The sequence below is a fragment of the Podarcis liolepis genome, assembly GCF_965112155.1.
Source record: "Podarcis liolepis genome assembly, chromosome: 16".
In the NCBI taxonomy this organism is placed as follows: Eukaryota; Metazoa; Chordata; class Lepidosauria; order Squamata; family Lacertidae; genus Podarcis; species Podarcis liolepis.
This window is the reverse complement of record NC_139567.1, coordinates 25,223,073-25,245,004: the sequence shown is the minus strand read 5'-3', so window position 1 is coordinate 25,245,004 and position 21,932 is coordinate 25,223,073. Positions and strand designations below refer to the sequence as shown.

The 21,932-nt window shown below is 43.8% G+C and overlaps 1 protein-coding gene across 3 annotated transcripts in view; it reads right to left on the bottom strand.

Moving 5' to 3' along the window:
• LOC310695252 (opioid-binding protein/cell adhesion molecule homolog) overlaps window positions 1-3,408 on the bottom strand; it is a 748,573-nt gene extending 745,165 nt beyond the window's left edge. The window contains exons 1-2 of one of the 3 annotated variants that reach the window (XM_083479393.1): window positions 3,391-3,408; window positions 3,031-3,151 (exon numbers count right to left, since the gene is read on the bottom strand). In XM_083479393.1, the coding sequence (XP_083335519.1) occupies window positions 3,031-3,091 (61 nt within the window). In that variant the 5' untranslated portion in view covers window positions 3,092-3,151; window positions 3,391-3,408. Of the gene's footprint in view, window positions 1-3,030; window positions 3,318-3,383 lie in introns of those variants that run through there. The other 2 variants (XM_083479392.1, XM_083479395.1) reach the window with 2 other exon arrangements.
• Window positions 3,409-21,932: the final 18,524 nt, after the last annotated feature.

The following is a 21,932-nucleotide window of genomic DNA, read 5'->3' as shown; positions in this document are numbered from 1 at the left end:
ACCTCTTCCATCGTTTCTTTTTTACCCCACATTTTGCAGTACCCCACATTTTGCATTTTCACTATTGCTTTCCTTACCACAAAAAGGCTGGTTTTGTTGTTGTTGTACAAGGGTGTCAGAGGTTTATGTTTGCTAGTATGCAACCGAATCCCTCCTACAAAACAGTTCAATCTCAAAGGGAACCAAAAAAAGGAGTTAAGATCATAGAAACATGAGAAGCTGCCTGAGTCAGACCATTGGTCCATCTCACTCAGCATAGTTTACACTGATTGGCAGTTGCTCTCCAGAGTTTTAGGCAGGGACTTTTCCAAGCCTCACTTGGAGATGCCAGGAATTGAAACTGGGACCTCCCACATGCAAAGCAGAAGGTCTACCACTGAGCTATGGCCCTTCTCCACAGTTGTGTCAGCTGTGGGACAGTGAATACGCTTGCTCAACAATCCATATCCTACCCCTGGAGCTTTTTTAAAAAAGTGATGCATAGGAAGAACCTACAGAAATGATAATCCAGATATTCTAAGATTCAGCTCCCCTGCTAATGAAGAGACCTATGGATAAATCTAAATTCACAAGTTTACATTCACCAGCTAAGATCACAACAACACTTCACTTGAAATACTAGCTTGAAAGTATCCAAAGAGCTTCACGTGTGTTAATAGAGTAATGTAATCCATGGAGCAATATTGCAGAAGGGAGGGCTGAGGTATCACAGCTTGCCTAAGGCCAACTAGTGAATTCATTGCAATTTGACCCAATCACTTTCCAGTTTCATAGCTCATGCTTATATCAGTTTTTACACCACATCAGCTCTTTCTCATGGTCTCCCAGGTACTGCACTGAATCAACCCTGGATAGTAAACATTGGTCAACATGCAGCTTAGAAGAGTTGTTGAATCTCAAGTGCTGAGGTGCAAATTGGTCAGTGTACAAACGTCATGCAGGAAATGCTGTTTCAGAGGTAGCTAGAGCTCCATTAATCTCACATCCCCTTCAAGGAGTCTGAAACCAGGATTCTTCAGTTCTGCACTCAAGGCTAATAAAGCCCCCTCCCTCCCCAAATCACATCTGAAGCTGTTAAAATAAAAAGACTTCTTTTTTAATAAAAAAAAACACCTTCTCAACTGTCCTAAAACTGAATTTCTCAAGAAGAAATGGTGCTCTCATTTTTTTAAAAAAATAATAATTCCCCATTCAGCTTTCATACTCTGACATTACCCAGATACAGTGTCCTCAGTTTGACTTTTTTGGAAATAGCATTCTTTGGTTAGGTGGTTGTTCATTATCAAGATGTCAGAGAAGAATGTAAGTTATCACAAAACTGAAACCAAATCCCAACCTCATGATGAATTATGCACACCAGTTAGAATTCAAAAGCCACTTCTATATACCATGGCCAAACTGAAGAGTGGAAGGTGGTCTTTCCACTGGAAGGTGGAGAGCTCTGTGCCTTTTGTCCCTCTGTGCACCCCAACATCCCACCCACCCCTCTGTAATTTAAGTGCCAAATGCATTTCCTCAAACTATTGGCATGAGAATGCATTATACCGAATACAACACACATGTCTGTCCCTGTGCTCTTCGCCTGCACACCTACATCCAAAGCTTGTGGGGTCTTGGAATGTGGATAAAGTTTTTACACAAATCAGTCTCTGATGGAAACTGTGATGCACATGGATAGTAAATCCATGCAAGCCTAGCTGTGGCTCACATCCACCTCCTACCTCACTGAAAACTACCGCCAGGCTTGTGCTGAAAAGTCTGTTTGCAAAAATACTGATACTGTATAGATTTTGTGCCTATGCTCTTGTAACACCCAGTGCAACACACACTCCTGCTGTGCATTTTAAATATGTGTGTATTTCAGAGTAACAGACTGCTGAAGCTGTTTCTGAGGGCATTGCATGTTCAGAACTCTGGCAATCCCAACAGCTCAGCAACACATTTAAGGCACAACTCCTTCTCTATTGGTCCCCATCCCTCCCACCCTGCTCTTCTATTTTATATTGGGACAGATGTTCAGATGCGTATTCAGCTCCCCACACTAAGTGCCTGTCTGCAGAGCTCCTGCCCAGAGCCAGTTAGAGCTTGAATTACAATAAACCTATTCAGACCAGGGTTTGCAGCAAGAGGCAGCCGAGGGATCCTAAAGTCTTCAGTAAATGCTGTGATGGTGGCAGGCGACAATGATGCCTTCTGGATAAGAAAACTCAAGAACACCTGGTCTGGCTTCCAACACTGCAGCATCTGTAGCTGATGCCCAAACAAGTAGCAGCTGGTGTGTGTGTGTCTGTGTCTGTGTGCGTGTGTGTGCATTGGTCAGTTTGGGGGATGAAGAAGAAACCTCACTCCTACCACCATCACTGTATAAAAGCCAGTGGGCTTTGCTATCTGAAAACAAGAGAAGGGCAGTGGACTTCTTTACCTGGAAATGAGGTACGGGTGCTGAACCTGGGAGGGAAAGCACTCCCAAACCATCTCCATCATCACCATCCTCCCCCCCCCCCCCACACTCAATTTGCTAAGAAAGATGCCCAGAGGAGATGGAGACGAAAGAGGAGGAGGAGAAGATTGGGGTTGGGAGTAAAAGACTTCTCCAAAAAGCCACTGCACACAAGCACAAGCGCACACACAAACATTGTGGGCAGATAATGCAAATCCCAGGGAAAGTACCATCTCCTATTCACAACGCAGGAGCAGCTGCTGTCCGATGCCGGCACAGCATCCCTCCGGGAGGAAACAGTGGCAGGATCCCTGAAGGACTAAGCGCCAGTTCTGAGCCCAATCACCTCCTCTACATACACACCCCAAAACGTGGCACATTAGTGCTGTGACCGGGGGGGACCCCTAACTAATCATAATCATAATGTGCACATCTGGGCGAAATCATCAGGTCTGTATCGCTGTGGCATGCAAAACGCGTCCCCCACCCCACCCCACCTCTTCAACCCTCCTCGTCTGGTCCATCTTCTTGCCTAGAGATATACGGGAGCGAGAGGGATTCCCCTGCCACCGTCCCTCCTTGTGGCATACCTGGGATGAAGAACAGGGCAGTTGTGGCCGTGAAGACGATCCAGCAGGCGGGATGATACATCTTGGGGGAGCTGCAATAGTCTGGAGCGGCTTGGCTGGCTGCTTTCCTCCGTGCTGAATTCTGAGTAGGTTTAAATCCAATGTTTGCAGAGGGAGGGAGCGCGAGTTGGAGAGAGAGAGAGAAAGAGAGATGGGGACAGGCAGTCAGTGTCTCTGATTTTTTCCCCCACTCCCCTCCCTCCCTCTCTCTCTCCCCCTCTCTTTTTCCACCCTGCACATAACACGCTAGCAGAAGAAGCCCCAGAACCAGCACTACCAGTCTGTACGGGGGTGGGGGGGGAGAGAGAACAGACCTCCTACCAGGCATTCATTGGTTCTGGTCTCCTGAGTGACATTCTCTGGCTCTTCTGCAGCTTTTTGACACTGTGGGGAGTTAAACGGCACTGCCAACTGCTCCCTTTGGTGCCCCTTGCTGTGCCCTCCCCTATCTACCCCAATGCAGGCATGGGGGGAGAGAGGGAAGTGTGTCGGGGGAGACAGAGCCTTTGGCCAGGCTGAGGTCTTGGGTCAGTGGCTTTGAAAGGAAGAAAGGAAGCAGACCCTTGTCAGTACCATGGATTGGATGTTTGTTTATTTCTCCCTGTAGCTCTGAGCTCCTTCCTGCCACCCACCCTCCTTCCCTCTCACTCACTCTCACACACAGGCAGGCAGGCAGGCAGAGGGGTTTGGGAATGCTCCTTGCAGTTAGATGCCACAGAGGGAAATGCAACTTGTTGATGCTGCTGCTGCCGCTGACAATCTGCCAGGCATGTTAGGATGCAGACTGTGTGCCAGTTGCCAACTATTTGACCAGCTTTCCATCTTGCCACCAGCGACTCAGTCAAATATACAATTGAATGGAGTGTTTTGCAAGCATCAGTGTTGGGAGTGCATAAATCCCACGGAGGAGAAAGGAGAAATCCAGGGAGCTGTACCCAAGTGGTGAACAAGCATATATCAGATGGCTGGAAAAACATACAGTACGTATAACCAGCAGATATATTAAGGGTAGCAAAGGACTGTTAATAGCTGCCTACAGATGGTCTCCGTCTCTTATATTTTCTGTAGGCAGAAGAAGCCCCTTTTAGCAGATTTGTTTTGCTCAACACTGAACTGTATTAGCTACTCCATAGGCTACTTCACATGTTACACTGAACAAAAGCATGAGCCATCTCTACACATGTACAAGGGTTTGTGTGAAAGAGTATACACCTGCTGATTTGTACGGCCTAAATATTGTGTACACAGAAACATATTATGTACTCATTGAACGTAGCAGCTGAACACCCCGGGTATCAGAAAGGCCCTAGCATGCTGAGCAAGACACTTTGCTGTTAAACCACAGTTTCTGGTGACATCCATACTGGGAAACTATCACTTGTGGAGAAGCCCTAATATCAAACTGAAATTCAGTCAGTAGTCAAAGGAAATATTTTTTAACATAGCATGTTCCTTGAAGGTGGTCATGTGAGGAGAGGGGAGAAAGAGTGGGTCAAGTAATCAGAGCAGACAAGAACAAGTCTTGTTCTTGGTCCAATAAACCATGGCTTGTCAGGCTGAAATCATTGTGTCTGAGCTAGGCTATTGTGTTCATGCATGTGTAAGGCAGCAATGGTACAAGTGTTTTCCTTAGATACTAAAATACTCAATAATAGCTATTAAAAATATGAGGTACATCACTTATGTTCATGTACTGTTTCACATTGCCATATTCAAGAAGAACTGCATACAGATATCTGCAAGAACTGACTTCCATTTCTTAAATTATATGAGGCATAACCTAGTGGGCAAAATAGGAATTTACTTAATTTGTTATAGTACATCTAGAATATAATGCAGTGTTGAAAAATTATCCTGTAATGCATCCACAGAGTGACCAAACAATATATATTAATACAAAATCAATTGCTTTTAAAAGTGCATTAAACAAGTCTATTTGTTTTCTAGTTTGCATAGATTCCCCTATGCCCGATGAAGACATTACATGTGGTTTTCAAGCTTGCAAACTATTTCAGAATAATTCAATTTTATACAGTCACAGATATCATCGCTCCCTACTCGATGCTCCTGATTGAGTTAGGCTAATTAGTAGAAACCATTTTAAAATTGCAAAGAGTGCCTGGATCAAGGCTCAGCATGGGTTGCAGGGCCCAAATTTAAATGCATGATTGGATGGAGGAGAGACAGAGAGAGAAGCTATAGCAACATCTTTAAATGCCCACCCTGCCTTGCTTGAGTAAACATTCAAATTCCTAGGCACCTGCGCCAAATTTATAGACCACCCCCAATCCCAATACGATGATGCTTGCCTAATTCACCTGGAGAAATATGTTCTGCAGACACCTCTCTGTGCATTATTTGCATATGACACATTGTGGTACAGAGGAGAAAGACTATCAGTGAGGAAATGGTGCAGTTGTCTCCTATTCCAACCGCAAACTCTCATCATTACCATCAGAAATCTCCATAACTGTATACTTTATAACTTCTTAGACTTTTATGGCTGCAGCTGTAAATGAACATACTAGGGCAGTCCTGTGGAACCTGTGGCCCTCCAGCAATTGTTGAGGTACCACTCCCACCATCCCTGATCCATCTGCTGGCTGGAGATGATAAGAGGTGGGATTCCAACATGCTCTGGGGGGGGGGGGATGTCACAGGTGGTCCAGTCCCTATACAGTGGTACCTCAGGTTACATATGCTTCAGGTTATATACGCTTCAGGTTACAGACTCCGCTAACCCAGAAATAGTGCTTCAGGTTAAGAACTTTGCTTCAGGATGAGAACAGAAATTATGCTCTGACGGCGTGGTGGCAGCAGATGCCCCATTAGCTAAAGTGGTGCTTCAGGTTAAGAACAGTTTCAGGTTAAGAACGGACCTCCGGAATGAATTAAGTACTTAATCCAAGGTATCACTGTACTAGGGGATGACACAGATAGCTTAAAAATTGCATTTCATATCTTTCCCTTTTCTTTGTAGTATTTTAAAATGGTAATCAATATAAATATATACATTTTTAATTAGCTGCTTTTAAGTGTCCTTGCTGCTAGTTTTATTGTTTTATTTTTCTTTGTAAGTCACTATGAAGACTTTTACAATCAGGCAGCGTATAAATTTTATTAAATAAACAAATGCAGTAGCTAATCAATTAAATAGTAGAAAGTATGTTTTGTGCACAAAAAGTTCAATTTTTTTAAAAAAGAGATCAATTAGCAGGTGGATTAGTAGTCTGACCAGGTTAAAAAAAAATCAGATTCTCATATTCCTTTTTTGGGGGGGGGTGCAACAGCTTTAATGAAACAAAGTGCAGTGAGGTTTACTTGGGTGGTTGTAAGTAGCAAGTTTAAATGCCACCCCTTAAACGTAGAACCAGATGCAAGGTGGATTCCTTCTGGATGCTGTAGTCAGACAGGGTGCGGCCGTCTTCCAGCTGCTTGCCAGCAAAGATCAGCCTCTGCTATTCCTTAGGGGGAGGTTAACTCCACTTTGAACACACTTTGAACATGCTTACAACTATGCTAAGCATCAACTGGATTCAGCACACGAAGAGCAGAGAGTTAGAGTTACACACCAACCTCTTTAGGCTCATGGGCATGTTTGGATTTTTGAGTGAGTTCCATGGACAGCAACCCCTCTAGTCACTTCTCTCTCCCAGATGAACACACACATCAAGTGCCAAAGCTGACATGTGTGCACAACATGCACACATTTCAGTTTTCCAATATATCTGGGTAAAAGTCAGATCAAGTAGAATTAATCTGAGCCTTGAAAAATCCAGAGAGGTGAAAGAGGAAGTGGGAAAGAGCAATGCTTTTCTAACTTCCTCATTCAGCTGTATGTAGTGCTCAAGAGAGAAAAGGTTAACCACTCTCATCACCTTATGACCAAGGAGGCAGTGAGGAGGGATCTCAGAGGCTTCATGGGCACCTAGGTGTGATTACATCCACAGGTGTCACATTGGGAACAGCCACACTCAGGGAGAGTACAGCCCTCCAGAAGTTGGGGAGGAGGCAGGATAACACATATGAAGGACATGGCCTTCTGTGGTAGCCCCACAACTATGAGTCTCTCTCTCTTGATATATACAAGTGGGGCTCTACTTTCTTATTTCTTAGCTGGTTTTTTAATTTTTGTTGTTGTTATCATCCAGGATTATTTGTGGTGAGGGGTCTTGGTGACATGGCTGGCTATGATATTGTAAAAGGAATTAATGATAGAGAAGTGTAATATTTCACTTTTGTTGTTATGACTGTAACTATGTTGTTTTATACGTGACTACGGCTATCAGATCCTTGAAAGCAAAAAAATAAAATTGTGAAGAGCTCCAAAAGGACCTTTTGGAGAAGAGCTCCTTCCTCCTCCCTCCTCCTCCTCCTCCTCCTTCTTCTTTGGAGGTCTTTAAGCAGAGGCTTGACAACCATATGTCAGGAGTGCTCTGATGGTGTTTCCTGCTTGGCAGGGGGTTGGACTCGATGGCCCTTGTGGTCTCTTCCAACTCTATGATTCTATGATTCTATGACCTCTCTAAATCGAGTGAATGGACAGTAAAATGGCAAATGCAATTCAATGTATACTAGTGTACAGTGATGACCTGCCCCTGCCCCTCAATCTTAATTTCACATGGGGTCTGAACTGTGTCCAGGAACGAGATCTTGAAGTTATTGAGATAGCTCAATGAAGATGCTAATCCAGTGGCAGCTGTCAGAAAGGCAAATCCCATGCTAGGGGTCATTAGGAAAATAATTCAAAATAAAACCGGCAGTATCTTAATGTCGTTATGCAAGTCTATGCTACAAGCACATTCAGAATAGTGTGTACAGTTCTGGTTGCCTCACCTCAAAATGGCTACTGCAGAGGTGGAAAATGTTCAGCTAAAATAATCAAGGGGGGTGGAGCAACTCCAGTAGGAGGAAAGGTTGCAGCATGTGGAAGAAAAGGTAAGAGATGACACGATGACATGAAGAAAGTGGATAGAGAAAAGTGTATCTCCTGTCATAACACTAGAACTTGTGGAAGATTTAGAAAATGTTGGAAGATTCAGGACAGGTCAAAGAGAGCACTTCTTCAGGCAGAAGTGTAATGCTTCTGAATATCAGTTGATGGAAACTGCAGAAGGGGAGAGTGCTCTTCTGCTTGGGTCCTGATTGCAGGTTTCCCTTTGAAGCATCTGGTGGGCCACTGTGAGAATAGCATGTTGACTGCATGGGTTATTGGCCTGATCCAGCAGGCTTTTCTTATGTTCTTCCATGATTTTAAATGGTTTCCATGTCATAAGCCACCAGAGTCAATGTGAAGTAAACACATTTACTTCACTAAAATATAAACTTCAATAAAAATATAAAACAATACAATACAATACAAATAATGCATAATGAGAACAGTTGCATAATTCTATAATTCCAACAGAGATAAGGAATGGGCGAAGCAGTATGACCTTATTAATCAGTTGTATAAAACTCTGATTGTAATAAAGTAACAATTATTCCACCCAGCCCTCCTGCTGAATCTTGACCACTTTCTAAAAGGGTATAACTAAGACAGGTGGAAATAAATGAATTCTTTTGAACCTCTAGATTGCATGTAAACCCCTCCCTTCCCACAGTCAGATTTATTAGTAACATCCTTGAAACTACTGTGGCGCAAGTGGTTGCTGACAAAAGAATAAAACATAAAGTAAAGTAAGTCTTAAAATATTAATAACTTCCTGGTTTGGCTAAACCATAGTTTCCTCTTGCATCCAAACCATCAAAGTATGGTTTGCACAAGCCAGCCAAACTAGGATTGAAAACCAGAATCAATTGTGGTTTGCAAAGCCTGGTTTCAAGGGCATGTGTGCTATAAACCATACATTTCTATTTCAAAAGAAGCAAATCATGGCAGTATGATGAGAGGTTTATCAGAAATGAGAGATCACCTGAGGCAGCTGTCCACCCTTTTAGAGAAATCTGAGGTACCTGTGTATCCAGAGAGAAAAGAACCATAGCAGATTCTTTTGCTTTGGAGACATTTTAGAAGCCGCTGAAAGCAGCAACTTCCAGGCAGGCAGGCATAGTCCTTTGCCAACTTTCACTATCAATTTGTTGACTTGGTTTTTGGGCAGGAGGTTGTTGTTTTTTTGTTTGGGTTTTTAAATTTTCTTTTGTTTAGATCCAGCTAGTTTCTTTTAAAGTAAAATGTCAAGCTGACCTCAGCAGTTACTGCTTGGGACAGGGACCATCAATAGCAGGCATAGGCAACCTCGGCCCACCAGATGTTTTAGAACTACAATTCCCATCATCCCTGACCACTAGTCCTGTTAGCTAGGGATCATGGGAGTTGTAGTCCCAAAACATCTGGTGGGCCAAGGTTGCCTATGCCTGGTCAACAGCATGAACTTCTTTATGTTGCTGGACTCCAATTCCCATCAGTCCCTGCAAACATAGCCCATGATCAGGGATGTTGGGGGTTGCAGTCCAACCACATGTGTAGGACACACATTGTTGAACCCTGGCTTAGAGTAAAACATCTGGGAAAGATACAGAAAGAAACAACTTCAAGAACAAAATGAGTTTTCTTAAAAAGAAAAAAAAAGACCTCTCTGAGGAAACACTAATAAAACTGAAGCTACAGAAAAAGGGAGAAGAAAAAAGAGAAGGTCCAAGGTGATCATTGTGCCTGGTGTGTAGACAGGAGCTCAGGCAAAGGGCAATAAAGTGAGGCCTAGCCTATGTGAGGTGGTCATCTTCATATTTAGATGGTGGGTGGTACATGTTTTTCCTCAGAGGGTAGAGTCTGCAACCAGTGGCATAGCGTGGGTTGTCAGCACCCGGAGCAAGGCAAGTAATTTGCGCCCCCTAACCTGTGGATTTGCGCCCCCTAACCCGTGGATTTGCGCCCCCTAACCCTAACCCCCAGATGTTGCGCCCGGTGCGGCCAGCCCCCTGCACCCCCCACGCTACGCCACTGTCTGCAACTGGCTGTGAGAGAAGGTGGCAGCACCAAGCGTTGTGCTTCTGCCCACCATGAAAATCTAACAGAGGACTGGGGAACTTTTTTCAGCCCAAGGGCCACATTCCCATCTGTGCAAGCTTCCAGGGGCCATATGCCAGTGCTGGGCAAATGTAGGTAGGGCAATGAAGGTAAATGTTACATTTGTGCAGCAGGCTAGTTTCTACACACATTCATCCCCCCCCCCTCCATCCAGGCAAGCAAGAGCTCAGTGGCATTTCAGCCCAACGGAAAGCATTCAAATCAGGGCTGGGAAGGGGTGCAGTCTGTGGAAGGTCTCAAGAGTGAGACAGAGAGGACTGGGGGCCAAATTTCACCTGCTATACCTGAATTTCTCCACCTCTGCTGTAATGCCTCACAGAAAAAACCTCTCTGGAGGGACCCAGACCCACTGCCATTTCTTCCTCTCACCTGATAACTCTGCAATTTGTTGTAGTTCTGAAGGAGCAGCGCCTCAGAAAAAAAGTCCATATACCAAGACTTCGGTAGTCTTCCCCTGTTGTGTGCTGTCTTTTTTAGAGTCTCTGGCCCATCATTCATCACCTCTTTTCAACCATCCAGTCCTGTGCACATTTCTTCTTCTAGAAGATAGCATTTCTTTTGATGGTTTTCCAGCTTCCTAGTCAGGTTGCTTTTGTGAGTGGGTGAGGCATTATTTCTTGGTTTACCTCAGGTACTGAACAGGGCCAGCCCTGGAACCAAACCCATCTCAGCCTATATTTTATTTAATGCCTGCTTGGTCAAAGCAGTATGTGTAGGATTAGTCATACCACTCCTCATTCCCTCATGGCTGCTCCCTGAGCATTAACCAAGCACAATATGGAGGTGGGAATTATACCAGGTGTGCCTCTTCTCCTCGTTCTAATGCAGTGATGAGAACAGTTGCACCTGTGGGAAGCTCTCTTCCCCTCTCCTTCCCTGAGCGTCTTTCAAAGAAGGGGTGGGGAACCTCAGGCCTAAGGGCCAAATGCAGCTCCCCAGGATTCTCTAGATAGTCACTGGGTGTCATCCCCCAGCCAGACTCCATTCCTCACCTGCTTCATAGCTTGAGCTTTTTTGACTGACTGGAATGTGTCCTTGATCTGTGATAATGACCCTTGCTTAGTGCATGGAGGAGAGAAAAACTGTGCATTGTAGGGAGGCAGCATGGCATAGTGGTTAGGGTGTCAAACTGGGACTTGGAAAACCAAGGTTCAAATCCCCATGCAGCCATGAAGTTTGCCTCGAGGCAAGTCCATGACTCTCAGCCTAACCTACCTCAACAGGTGGTTGTCGTGGGGAATAAATGAGGAAGGGGAGAGAGTGCTGTATACCACCTTCTTCAGCTTCTTGCAGAAAAAGTTGGGATATAAATGCAACAACATGGATAAATAAATGCTGTACACAGGTGAAATTTTGTATTTGTTGCTCTGCCCACTTTTGCCTGTAATAGGTGGAGGTTTTCACAACATCAAGGCACAGCCTTTGGGGGAAGCAGCACATGTTAAAATTCTGCCAGACATCAAGGTGGTTCAGGACAGAGTGGGGTGGGGACACACTCCTTTGCATACCCCATAATTAACTTACAGAACTCACTGCCACATGATATAGTTTGACATGGAAGATAGGCATACTAATTAGCCACGATAAGTAAATGCAGCCTCTACATTCAGAGGCAGCATACTTTTATTTAATGTGCTTGCTTATTGCTTACATGTATAAGTTGCCTAAACCTAGTGCTTGAGTTCACACAGGCAGCACAGATCAAATACAATAACATATCAAAGCAGATGAAATAGCATCAGCACCAAATAGGCAGCCTGGCAGACATAAAAAGGGATGCAATGAAAATGTTGTGGTAAAGATGAAAACACTGTCAAACTTAGAGACTAAACTCTGTTCTGTATCAGCTGTAAGATGTTAAATATCATAAATGATGGCAAAAGGCCTGGGTGAACAAAAACAGTATGTGCCTTATACTGAAAAGATGATAATGTAGGCCTGTCTCAGAAGAGTGCTTTACAACTGTGGGGCCACCACTGAAAAGATCATCTCTCCTATTATAACTCTCCATACTTATGAGATGACATGTTCCTTTAGGTTAGGGTTATGAAATCTGTGGCCTTCCAGATTGATTGATTTTCTTTATAACAGAATTTCTGTACTTGCATATAATGAAATATTGGGGTGGTTTACAACAAAAATATATAAAACGCATTTAAAACACAATACAGATGATCAGATAATACTGAGAGGTGGTATGATAAGCATCTTCAAATATCTGAAGCGCTGTCACATTGAAGATGGAGCAAGCTTGTTTTCTGCTGCTCCAGAGGGTAGGACCAAAACCAGTAGATTCAAAATACAGGAAAGAAGATTCCAACTAAACATCAGGAAAAACTTTCTGGTGCTTGGAGCTGTTCAACTGCAGAAAGCACTACGTTGCAAAGTGGTGGGCTGGCTGTCCTTTGTTGGAGGTCTTTAAACAGAGGTTGAATGACCATCTGCCAGGGATTCTTTAGCTGTGGTTCCTGCATTGTAGGGGATTGGACTGGATGACCCTTAAACTTCTTTCCAAGCCTATAGTTCTATGACCATTGAAGTGACTGTCTAATCTTAAAACAAAAACAGCAACCAACCCACAATAATAAAACATCTGAAAAGGCCTGTCAACATTTTAGAAAGTCTTTAAGAGAGTAAACCTTCCAAATCTCTACTGGGAGAGTGTTTAGCAGCATGTGACTGGCAACACTAAATGCCTAATTTGTAGCAGAGTCCAGTGAGGACTCTGTAACACAGGGGGCAATTAACCACACTCCTCTGGATGATCTCAGTGCCCAAACTGGGTTACAGTTCCCATCATCTATGACAGGGGTCAGCAAACCTTTTCAGCAGGGGGCCGGTCCACTGTCCCTCAGACCTTGTGGGGGGCAGGACTATATTTTTTGGGGGGGATGAACAAATTCCTATGCCCCACATATAACCCAGAGATGCATTTTAAATAAAAGGACACGTTCTACTCATGTAAAAACATGCTGATTCCCAGACCGTCCACAGGCTGGATTTAAAAAGTGATTGGGCCGGATCTGGCCCCTGGGCCTTAGTTTGCCAACCCATGATCTATGACCATTGGCCATGTTGGCTGGCAGCAGGTAGAGTCCAACCGCATCTGGAGGGCTGGAGGTTTCCCACACCTCCTTTAGGTACTGGATTCACAAGCTGTGTGAGTTTTCATAGATCAGAACAAGCACTTTGAATCCTCAGTGGTGGGGGACATGTAATAGCCAAGACAGTAATGCTCCTGAAGGCTGCAAAAGAGGGGAAAGTAATCTTGTGCGCCAGTCCTCCCAAGGACATCTGGTTGGCCACTGTGAAAACAGGTTGCTGGACTAGATGGGCCACTGGCCTAATCCAGAGGCTCTTTTTATGTACTTATGGTGAAATCATTTCAGGCCCGGACCCATTGACTTCAGACAGTGGAGGCTGGTCCATAAAGGCAAATGAGGTCTGCCCCACAACCCTCAGTCAGACCCCACTTGCCCTTGCTTTCTTACTTAGAACTAGTCCAAAAAGGTGGCACTGGAGGAGAGGGTTATTGATGGCTACTAGGCATGCTGGCTATATTTTGCCTCCATGGTCAGAGTCAGTAATGCTTCTGAATATCAGCTGCTGGAATCCACAGGAGGGGAGAGTCCTCTTATGCTTGGGTCCTCCTTGTGGACATTCCAAAGTGGGCACCAGGTTGGCCACTATGAGAACAGGATACTGGACTAGATGGGCCACTAGCCTTACAAAACAGAGCTCATCTTACATTATTTTGTCCCACTGTTCCCATGCCCTGCTGCAAGCTTCCAAGAGGTATGCTATTAGCCTCTGCTGTCCATCCGCAGGCCCCTTATCCCCACACCCACCCTAAAGTATTCATGGCTTCTTTAAGTATGGCAATAAATGCATTTATGTAGGTAACACACTCAACAGTAAAGTGATGGCCTCAAAGAAACCATTTTATGTTTCTAAAAGATGGAATGAGGAGAGCTGTAGGGGTACATAATAATATGTATTTCAATGATGGAGCTTCTCGGGACAACGGCAGCAGGGGATATTTGTTTTTGTATAGCAGGAAAAGCTTCTAAAATGCATATTTAAATTGATAGGCAGTGCCATCTCCAAGTGGAGACATTATGGTCTGCTGAGTGCATTTTAACACAAGAGGGTTTTTCCTCCTTTTTGGTGCTTTTTTTTTTTTACTGTCACATTATTATTCTTTTTTAAAGCTTCCTCAATGCCTAGTTACCTGTGGAACCCTTTTAGCGTCTGGGGAAAATAATACACAGCTTTAAATCTTCCTTGAAAGAAAAAGATACCTTCGCTTTCATGTTGCTTTCCCTGCCCCACCCCCACCCACCCCCACATCTGCTTTGTTTTAAAGGCACAACAATGCATCCACAAGCCCACAGGAAGCAATGATGGGGCGGGGCAGGGGGGAAACCATCCCGATTCTTTGAAGAGACGGTTTGAAAGGCACTGATGGAAAGCCAGCAAAGCTCTCTAAGTTGGAGTAGAGTTCAGATGCCAAAGTTTCACCTGTGAATTTATTGGAGCCCCCAAAATTTGTTGTGTTTGCAGGAGATTCACTGGCTTCTCAGAACTGTATTCCCAACATTGTAGGACTTCCTTCCTTCTGTGAACTTATTGGAAACCAGCAGGTTTCTTGGGATTCAATGAGCTTTACTGGGCTCTCCTAAAACTGTAGGTCCAAATTCTCCCTGTGAACTTACTGGAACCCAGCAGGTTCCTTGGTGTTCCGACTTTTCCCCAAACCTTTCCCCAAATTGCAAGTCCCATATGCAGACGTTGGTTGTGCTGCCCTGTGATATGAATATGATGGTGTGCTTAGCACCACACTCAGGCAGAAGAGGATTCTGTGAATGTGAACCACAGTCTACAACAGAGGCAGGGAACCTCTGGCCTGTGGGCCTAATAGGGCCTGCCAGACCTCCCTGTTTGGCCTGTGGTGCTATTTTTGACCAAGCCATACCCACCTACCATATACTTGACATCATACATAGCCTCAGGTGTGGGGCAGGTAAAGATTGTAGCTGGACCAGAAGTGGGTGTGCAGGTACGGCCAATGCCTGCACATGGAATGGCCTCTTTCAAGACCTTAGAAAGCTGCTCCAGTTAGAGGACATTATGCTGGTCTAGATAGATAAACTATTTTTGGGGGATCTGAGATGAGATACCCACACAGAAGCAGAGAAAGGTTCAGATAGTTTACTGTTGCAGAAGATAAGACTCAGTAAAGCAGGTCTGGATGTAGATATATACAGTTATATACAAGCAAAAGTAGCTCTGTTGCTATAAATTATGTCAGCAATTCTAGATGTAGCACTGGACAACTAACACTGTAGTACTGAGCTGACATGCATTAATCACATATATAGTTGTGGCACTGAGCTGTTACCATAGGTGGGGTTGTTACCTTGGAGTGGGTGGGAGTTGGAGGCACTCTTATGCAGTGGTTCTGCTCCTTCCTTCTGGGCCATGTCCAGAAAGTGGTGTTGGGGGTGAGTGTTCGGACCCCTGGGCTATGTCTTCTCCCCCATGCTATTAAACATCTATATGAAGCCACTGGGTGAGATCATTAGTGGGGTTGGGCTAGGTGTTCATCAGTACACAGATGATACCCAGCTCTACCTCTCATTTAAATCAGAGCCAGTGAAAGCAGTGACTGTCCTATGTGAGTGTCTGGAGGTGGGTGGTGGATGGTTGGTAGCTAACAGATTGAGGTTGAATCCTGAAAAGACAGAAGTAATGTTTCTGGGGGATAGGGTGGGGGGGACTTCCTGGTCCTGAATGGAGTAATTGTGCTCAGAAACTACAATTAATCCAGAATGTGGCAGCTAGATGGTGACTGGGAATGGCAGCCGGGACCATATAACACCAGTCCTGAAAGACCTACTCTGGCTCCCAGTACATTTCTGAGCACAGTTCATGCAGGTGAGATCATCAATGCCTGGGATTCATACACTCTTCATTCCTCTCTCTTTCTGGCTTTGTTTCCATGCGTGTCTGTGAGGTTGTGTCTGTCTGTCTGACTCTCTTTCTTTTCCCATGAATGGCTACCCATTTCTCCTTGAAATCTTGTTAGAATATAAATGCAACATCTATTGATTTGCAATTCATACAATCCAAAGATGTTATTTTTTTTAAAAAAAGAAATGTTCTCTGAATTCACATAACCACCAGAGTAATAAACAGAACATGCTGGTGAATGGGCACACTAACCACCTACCTGTCACTCAGCAGGCCTCTTAAGGGATCTGGTCACATCTGAAGTTGCAACCTATGACCATTTGCTAAGAGGTCTGCTTTGCCTAGAGGATGAGCTTTTGCACGGAAAATATGACTGTAACGGAACTTGAGAAGTTCAGAAGGGAAACCAGATTTGCACCTTTTTGCTGCAATCACATATGCATACAGATCAAACCTTACTTCATGGAAGCAAAAACATTCACCCAGTAGATGAGCTTGCCTGGAACTTGTAACTGATGATCAGTGTCATAAGCAGGTACTGTGATGTTCCAACATACAAAACAGGAAGGTGTTCCCAATGGTAGAGCCTGGTCATAGCTGGTAGTAGCTGATGGAGGACAGAGGAAGCTGGTTAAAAGGCCACCTGCCATAGCAGGCTCATGCTCACGAACGAGAAGCCAAAGGCAGCATGAGTGTGGAAGGAGGAGAGAGAAAGAAAGCACAACACAGGCTCTTAAAACGCAAGGGAAATGAGGAGCTCCGCGGAGCGGAGCAATATGGCTCCAGCAAACCGAGAACAATCAGGCTGAGCCGTATGAATGGATTAAGTAGTATTTAGCGGCTGAGGAGGATAAAGAAGAAGTGGGCTGGAGTGCGGGAGAAGATACACCACACTATATTGCTCATGTCTCAAAGTGCCAGGCTATTGAAAGCCTTTAAGAGCATTATATCCTGGTTATAGTCTTTATTTTCTTCTTTCCCAACCTGCTCATATTAATAGGCATACATCCCGCCCCTTACTTTGTGCGTTTGAAATCCCACAGCTACACAATAGCTTACTGTACCAGTGGTGGCAAATGTCTGTGTGCGTGCAAATCGCCCAAGCGCACTTGCTTGCTTTGTAGCAAAAGTATGCTGCATTTTCCAATAACACACTCTTCCTCAGTCTGGGGAACTCTGGATATTGTGGGACTCCAATTCAGATTCAGCCAACATTGCCAATGGTCAAGGGTGTTGGGCACTGGAGTCCAATGGCATCCGGGGGCCGCATCTTCCCAATACCCTGAAAAAGCCCTTTGTCTGATCAGGCAAGGCAGTTAAATCGTTTGTAAGGGATTAAAAACATACAAGCAAATAGTCAAACAGGGTTTGCACAAAACTTGTTACACTTTATATTCCAATATTAACTAAAATAGAGTAGCATCCAGAGATGGGCAAACACGTCAATGTCAATTTCTCATTTTTCCAGTCTTAAATTCAGTTCTCCTCTTTTCCACATTATTATTATTATTACTACTATTATTACTGCTATTATTATTATTATTATTATTATTATTATTATTATTCTCCACCAATCTGGCTGGGTTTCCCTAGCCACTCTGGACGACTTACAATATATCTAAAAACATAATAAAAGCATCAATCCTTAAAAACTTCCCTAAACACGGCTGCCTTCAGATGTCTTCTAAAAGTCAAATAGTTGTTTATTTCCTTGACATCTGAAGGGAGGGTGTTCCGCAGGGAGGGCACCACTATCAAGAAGGCCCTCTGCCTGGTTCCCTGTAACTTAACTTCTTGCAGTGAGTTTATGATTACCTTTTTAAATACTAATGAAAATTCATCAGTATTTCTACATGATTTTCTCCTAATATATTCATTTTTGTACATATTTTGGCCTAGTGTGCACATTTTTGTCCATTTTTGTCCAATGTTCCCTAATATACTGCATTTTTAAATGCTATTTTCAATAATACATGAATTTATATTCATATTTTACCCTAGTATGTACATTTTTTTGGACATGTTACTTGGCTGGAGAACTGCACTGAAAAATTCAGAGAAGTGCAAATTTCAAGAGATGGCTGTATTTCTGTTCTCATATTCTTTTAGAAAGTGTGACTTGGGTAGATTCACCTTTAAATGTCAATCAAATCTATCCCTCACCCTTCACTTTTAGGTGATTCTGCATTAAAATTACAAGTATTGCTTTCATATAATATAATATTCTCTTTTAAAAATTACACAATATTACATATTATTTAAATTTCTATGCTATAAATTAATAAATGCATTGCTAATTAACCATAACGATTGCAGTAAAAGGGAAAGAGGGAGGAAGATACCTTCCAAATATGTCCTATTGCTTCTCCTCTTGAAATGTAGGGGAAAGAAAGAAAGAGCACAGGAAATTGGAAGTGTGAAGGCCTAAACAAATAAGCAGAACTGGAAAGAGTTCTGCTATTGATTCTGCAGTGGGAGGAGGCCACGGCTGGAAAAAAGGGAATCAGCATACTGCTAAGTGCACTTAGTAACTTTTGTTCAATGCAAAAGCAGAGCAAAGTGAATGGGGCGGTAGTTCCAATCAGGGACTAATTACTACGTCAGTTTGAAATTAGAGATGTCAGAAATTATCTTACATCACCTCAAAGCTCTAGAGTGGGTACTGTGAATATACTCGCTCTTGGTTTACTGGGGAGAAGCTGGATACAGGTGTAAGATTTCAAGTGGGTTTAGTTTAACTGCAAAGTTCAATGGCTTAGCCTTGAAATATACTCAAGCAATGTGTTTTGAGAGTATTTGTTGTGATTACTCAAGAGGCTTAGAGCCACTTTTGGCCTCTGCCCTTGGACCTAAAAGCCTCAATCCATGAACAAGCAACTACAACTGCATTTAAAAATGCTCTGGAAGAATCATCACACATAGCGTGTGTATCATCTGTTGAAGCTTTGCTCCAGAATCCAAGCTCCTAACATAAGCTATTAACTAAACTGCTGGAAATTTTTCTTTCTAAGGTTCTGCACAGCTTTATAGCAGGGATATTAATGTAGGGTTTCCCAAACTAGACCAGGGTTCCCCAAACTTGGGTCTCCGGCTGATGCTGGACTACAACTCCCATCATCCCTAGCTAGCATGGCCAGTGGTCAGGGATGATGGGAATTGTAGTCCAAAAGCAGTTGGACACCCAAGTTTGTAAAACAGTGTCCTAGGCCATCCTCATTGTGTTAAACTATGGCTTAGTATTATATGTGATTGCAGCCATTCCAACCTCCTCCTTATACTGTGCTGCAGGAGCAGAGGGAAGTGTGTGAGTGAGCTTGAAGCTCGCTGTGACTTGCTCCCATCACTATAAAATGTGGTTTATCATGATGTCCAAAAAAGGTCCATTGTGCCAGGGCACTGATCCACCTATCTAGTCTGTCTCTTGGCCTGCCAAGCAGCTCTAGTAAAGGTCCTTCCTATCACATGCTTCTAGCTCCTTTTAAACTGGAGGTGCTGAGGATTGAAACTGGGATCGTATGCCTGCAAAGCATTCTGTGCTTTACAACTGTGAGTTGTGACTCCAAAAGGCAGCATTTACACCTTGCATGGTCAAGAGCAGGGGTCAGCAAACTTTTTCAGCAGGGAGGCGGTCCACTGTCCCTCAGATCTTGTGGTGGGCCGGACTATATTTTTTTTAAAAAAATGAATGAATTCCTATGCCCAACAAATAACCCAGAGATGCATTTTAAATAAAAAGATACATTCTACTCATGTAAAAACATGCTGATTCCCAGACCGTCCACAGGTTGGATTTAGAAGGCGATTGGGTTGGATCTGGCCCCCAGGCCTTAGTTTGCCTACCCATGGTCAAGAGCAAGGCTGTGATTGACTGGTTCCACAAAGCTGGCAAGAACAATTCAGATGTCTATGTGTGTGGTATGGTGGGGGTGGGGAGTCACACCAACAGCAGTTTTGTTCCTCATCAGCTGACAGCAGGATCACACACCCCTCGAGCAGAAGATGGAGTGTCTGATACCCTCATGGAAATCTTTGATCACAGTAATTATCCTCGACTGAAGTGTACAAAACACTTCATCTGCAGGCTGAAATCAACCTCTCTCCTCTCACACACTTCCAGCCACTGGTCCCCCAATACCTCCCATGGCTCTGCTCTGCCCATCTGATCCAGTGTAAACACTCTATCACTGTCACCTGTGGCAAAATTTCCATTTACCTTTGACGCACTGATGGGATGTGGAAAGCAAGCCTTTTCGTAGTAGCTTTGATCAAAATGCTGTGGAGGGAGGGTGCTAAAAAGGAGAGAGAGAAGCAGGGAGGGAGGACAGCATGCACCATAAGTTGCAAATCCATAGGTAGGAGACAGGTTCAAGGATAATTCAGACATCATTTAGCAACAGAGGGTTTCTCCTAAAACATAAAATAATATAAAAGAGAGTGTTGGAAGAAGAGGAGACTGGAAAAAATACCCCCCCCCCCGTTTACTCTCTCCTTTTATGTTTTCCTTGGATTCCTATGTGCCCCCCCCCCGCATTTTTTTTCTACACACGCACACACACACACACACACACACACACTTGCTGACTATCGAGCTCTTCCATGCTGTGTGTCTCACCTAAGAATAGATGATGATAGATTAAAAGAGGGGAAGAATACAAGCAAAGAAAACACTGCAGTGAAGAGAAAACAGAGCAGTGCAACAGGAGAGGGAAGTTGCTGTCACTCATCCTGCCAAAGAATCATAGTCACAAACCAGTTGCTTACATTAAAAGCTTGGAACAACTCTGGACCAGGTTACCTGAAATATCGCCTTCCTATCCAATGCCTGCATCAAGATAAAGAAATTTTGCCATGACCTTATCAGCTTGTAGTAACATGGAGGCAATCTTTTTGCTAGTGGTGCCCATGTTGTGGAATTGCCTTCCTGCTGAAATGTGCGGAGGTCCCATCAGCAATGGCATTCCACTGGCTCTTGAAGACACCTGCTTAGGCAAGCATTTCCTTGATCACCTGACTTGAAGTTCCTGCTTTGTTGTTTCAGCTGTTTAATTATGCTATTTGATGGGTTTCTTTATTATCATTATATGTTTTAATTATGGATGCTTTAAGGTAGTTGTTTCACTATACAGTGGTACCTCAGGTTACAGATGCTTCAAGTTACAGACGCTTCAGGTTGCAGATTCCACTAACCCAGAAATAGTACCTCGGGTTAATAACTTTGCTTCAGGATGAGAACAGAAATCTGGCGGCGGCAGCAGCGGGAGGCCCCATTAGCTATAGTGGTACCTCAGGTTAAGAACATTTTCAGGTTAAGAACAGACCTCCAGAACGAATTAAGTTCTTAACCCGAGGTACCACTGTATATATTATTTACAAATAACAGTATTTTTAAAATTGGTTTTATTTTTGTTATCAGATGCTAGTCCATTTAAGTTCAATCGGGGTAACTTCTGAAGAAGTGGGCATTGTAATGCAGTATCATTCAGTAAAACTTTTCTCCCTTACTTGATCTTCATGATTTCCTTCTTCCCAAATCAGGCTTCTGCTCAAAGCACAGAAACTGAGTCAATTTGGGAGTGGGGGAAGCTGTCATCTCAAAACAGCTGAAAACTGGTGAAAACTTCTCTAACTACATGCATAGTTCTTGGTTTCATCTCCCAGTGCTTCCAAAAAAGAAGGAAGATGGAACACATGGAGTATATCCAATAAAGTGGAAAGTGGCAAGCCTGAACTGGAGGAAGAAAGTAAATATTGCTGTGATATTGTGAGACAAAGAACAGACCCTATAACCAAGAATCATGTTGAGACGGCGAGAGAGGTGGTGGGGGTGGACACATGAGCAGGTGCCTTAGGGAGGTTTTGG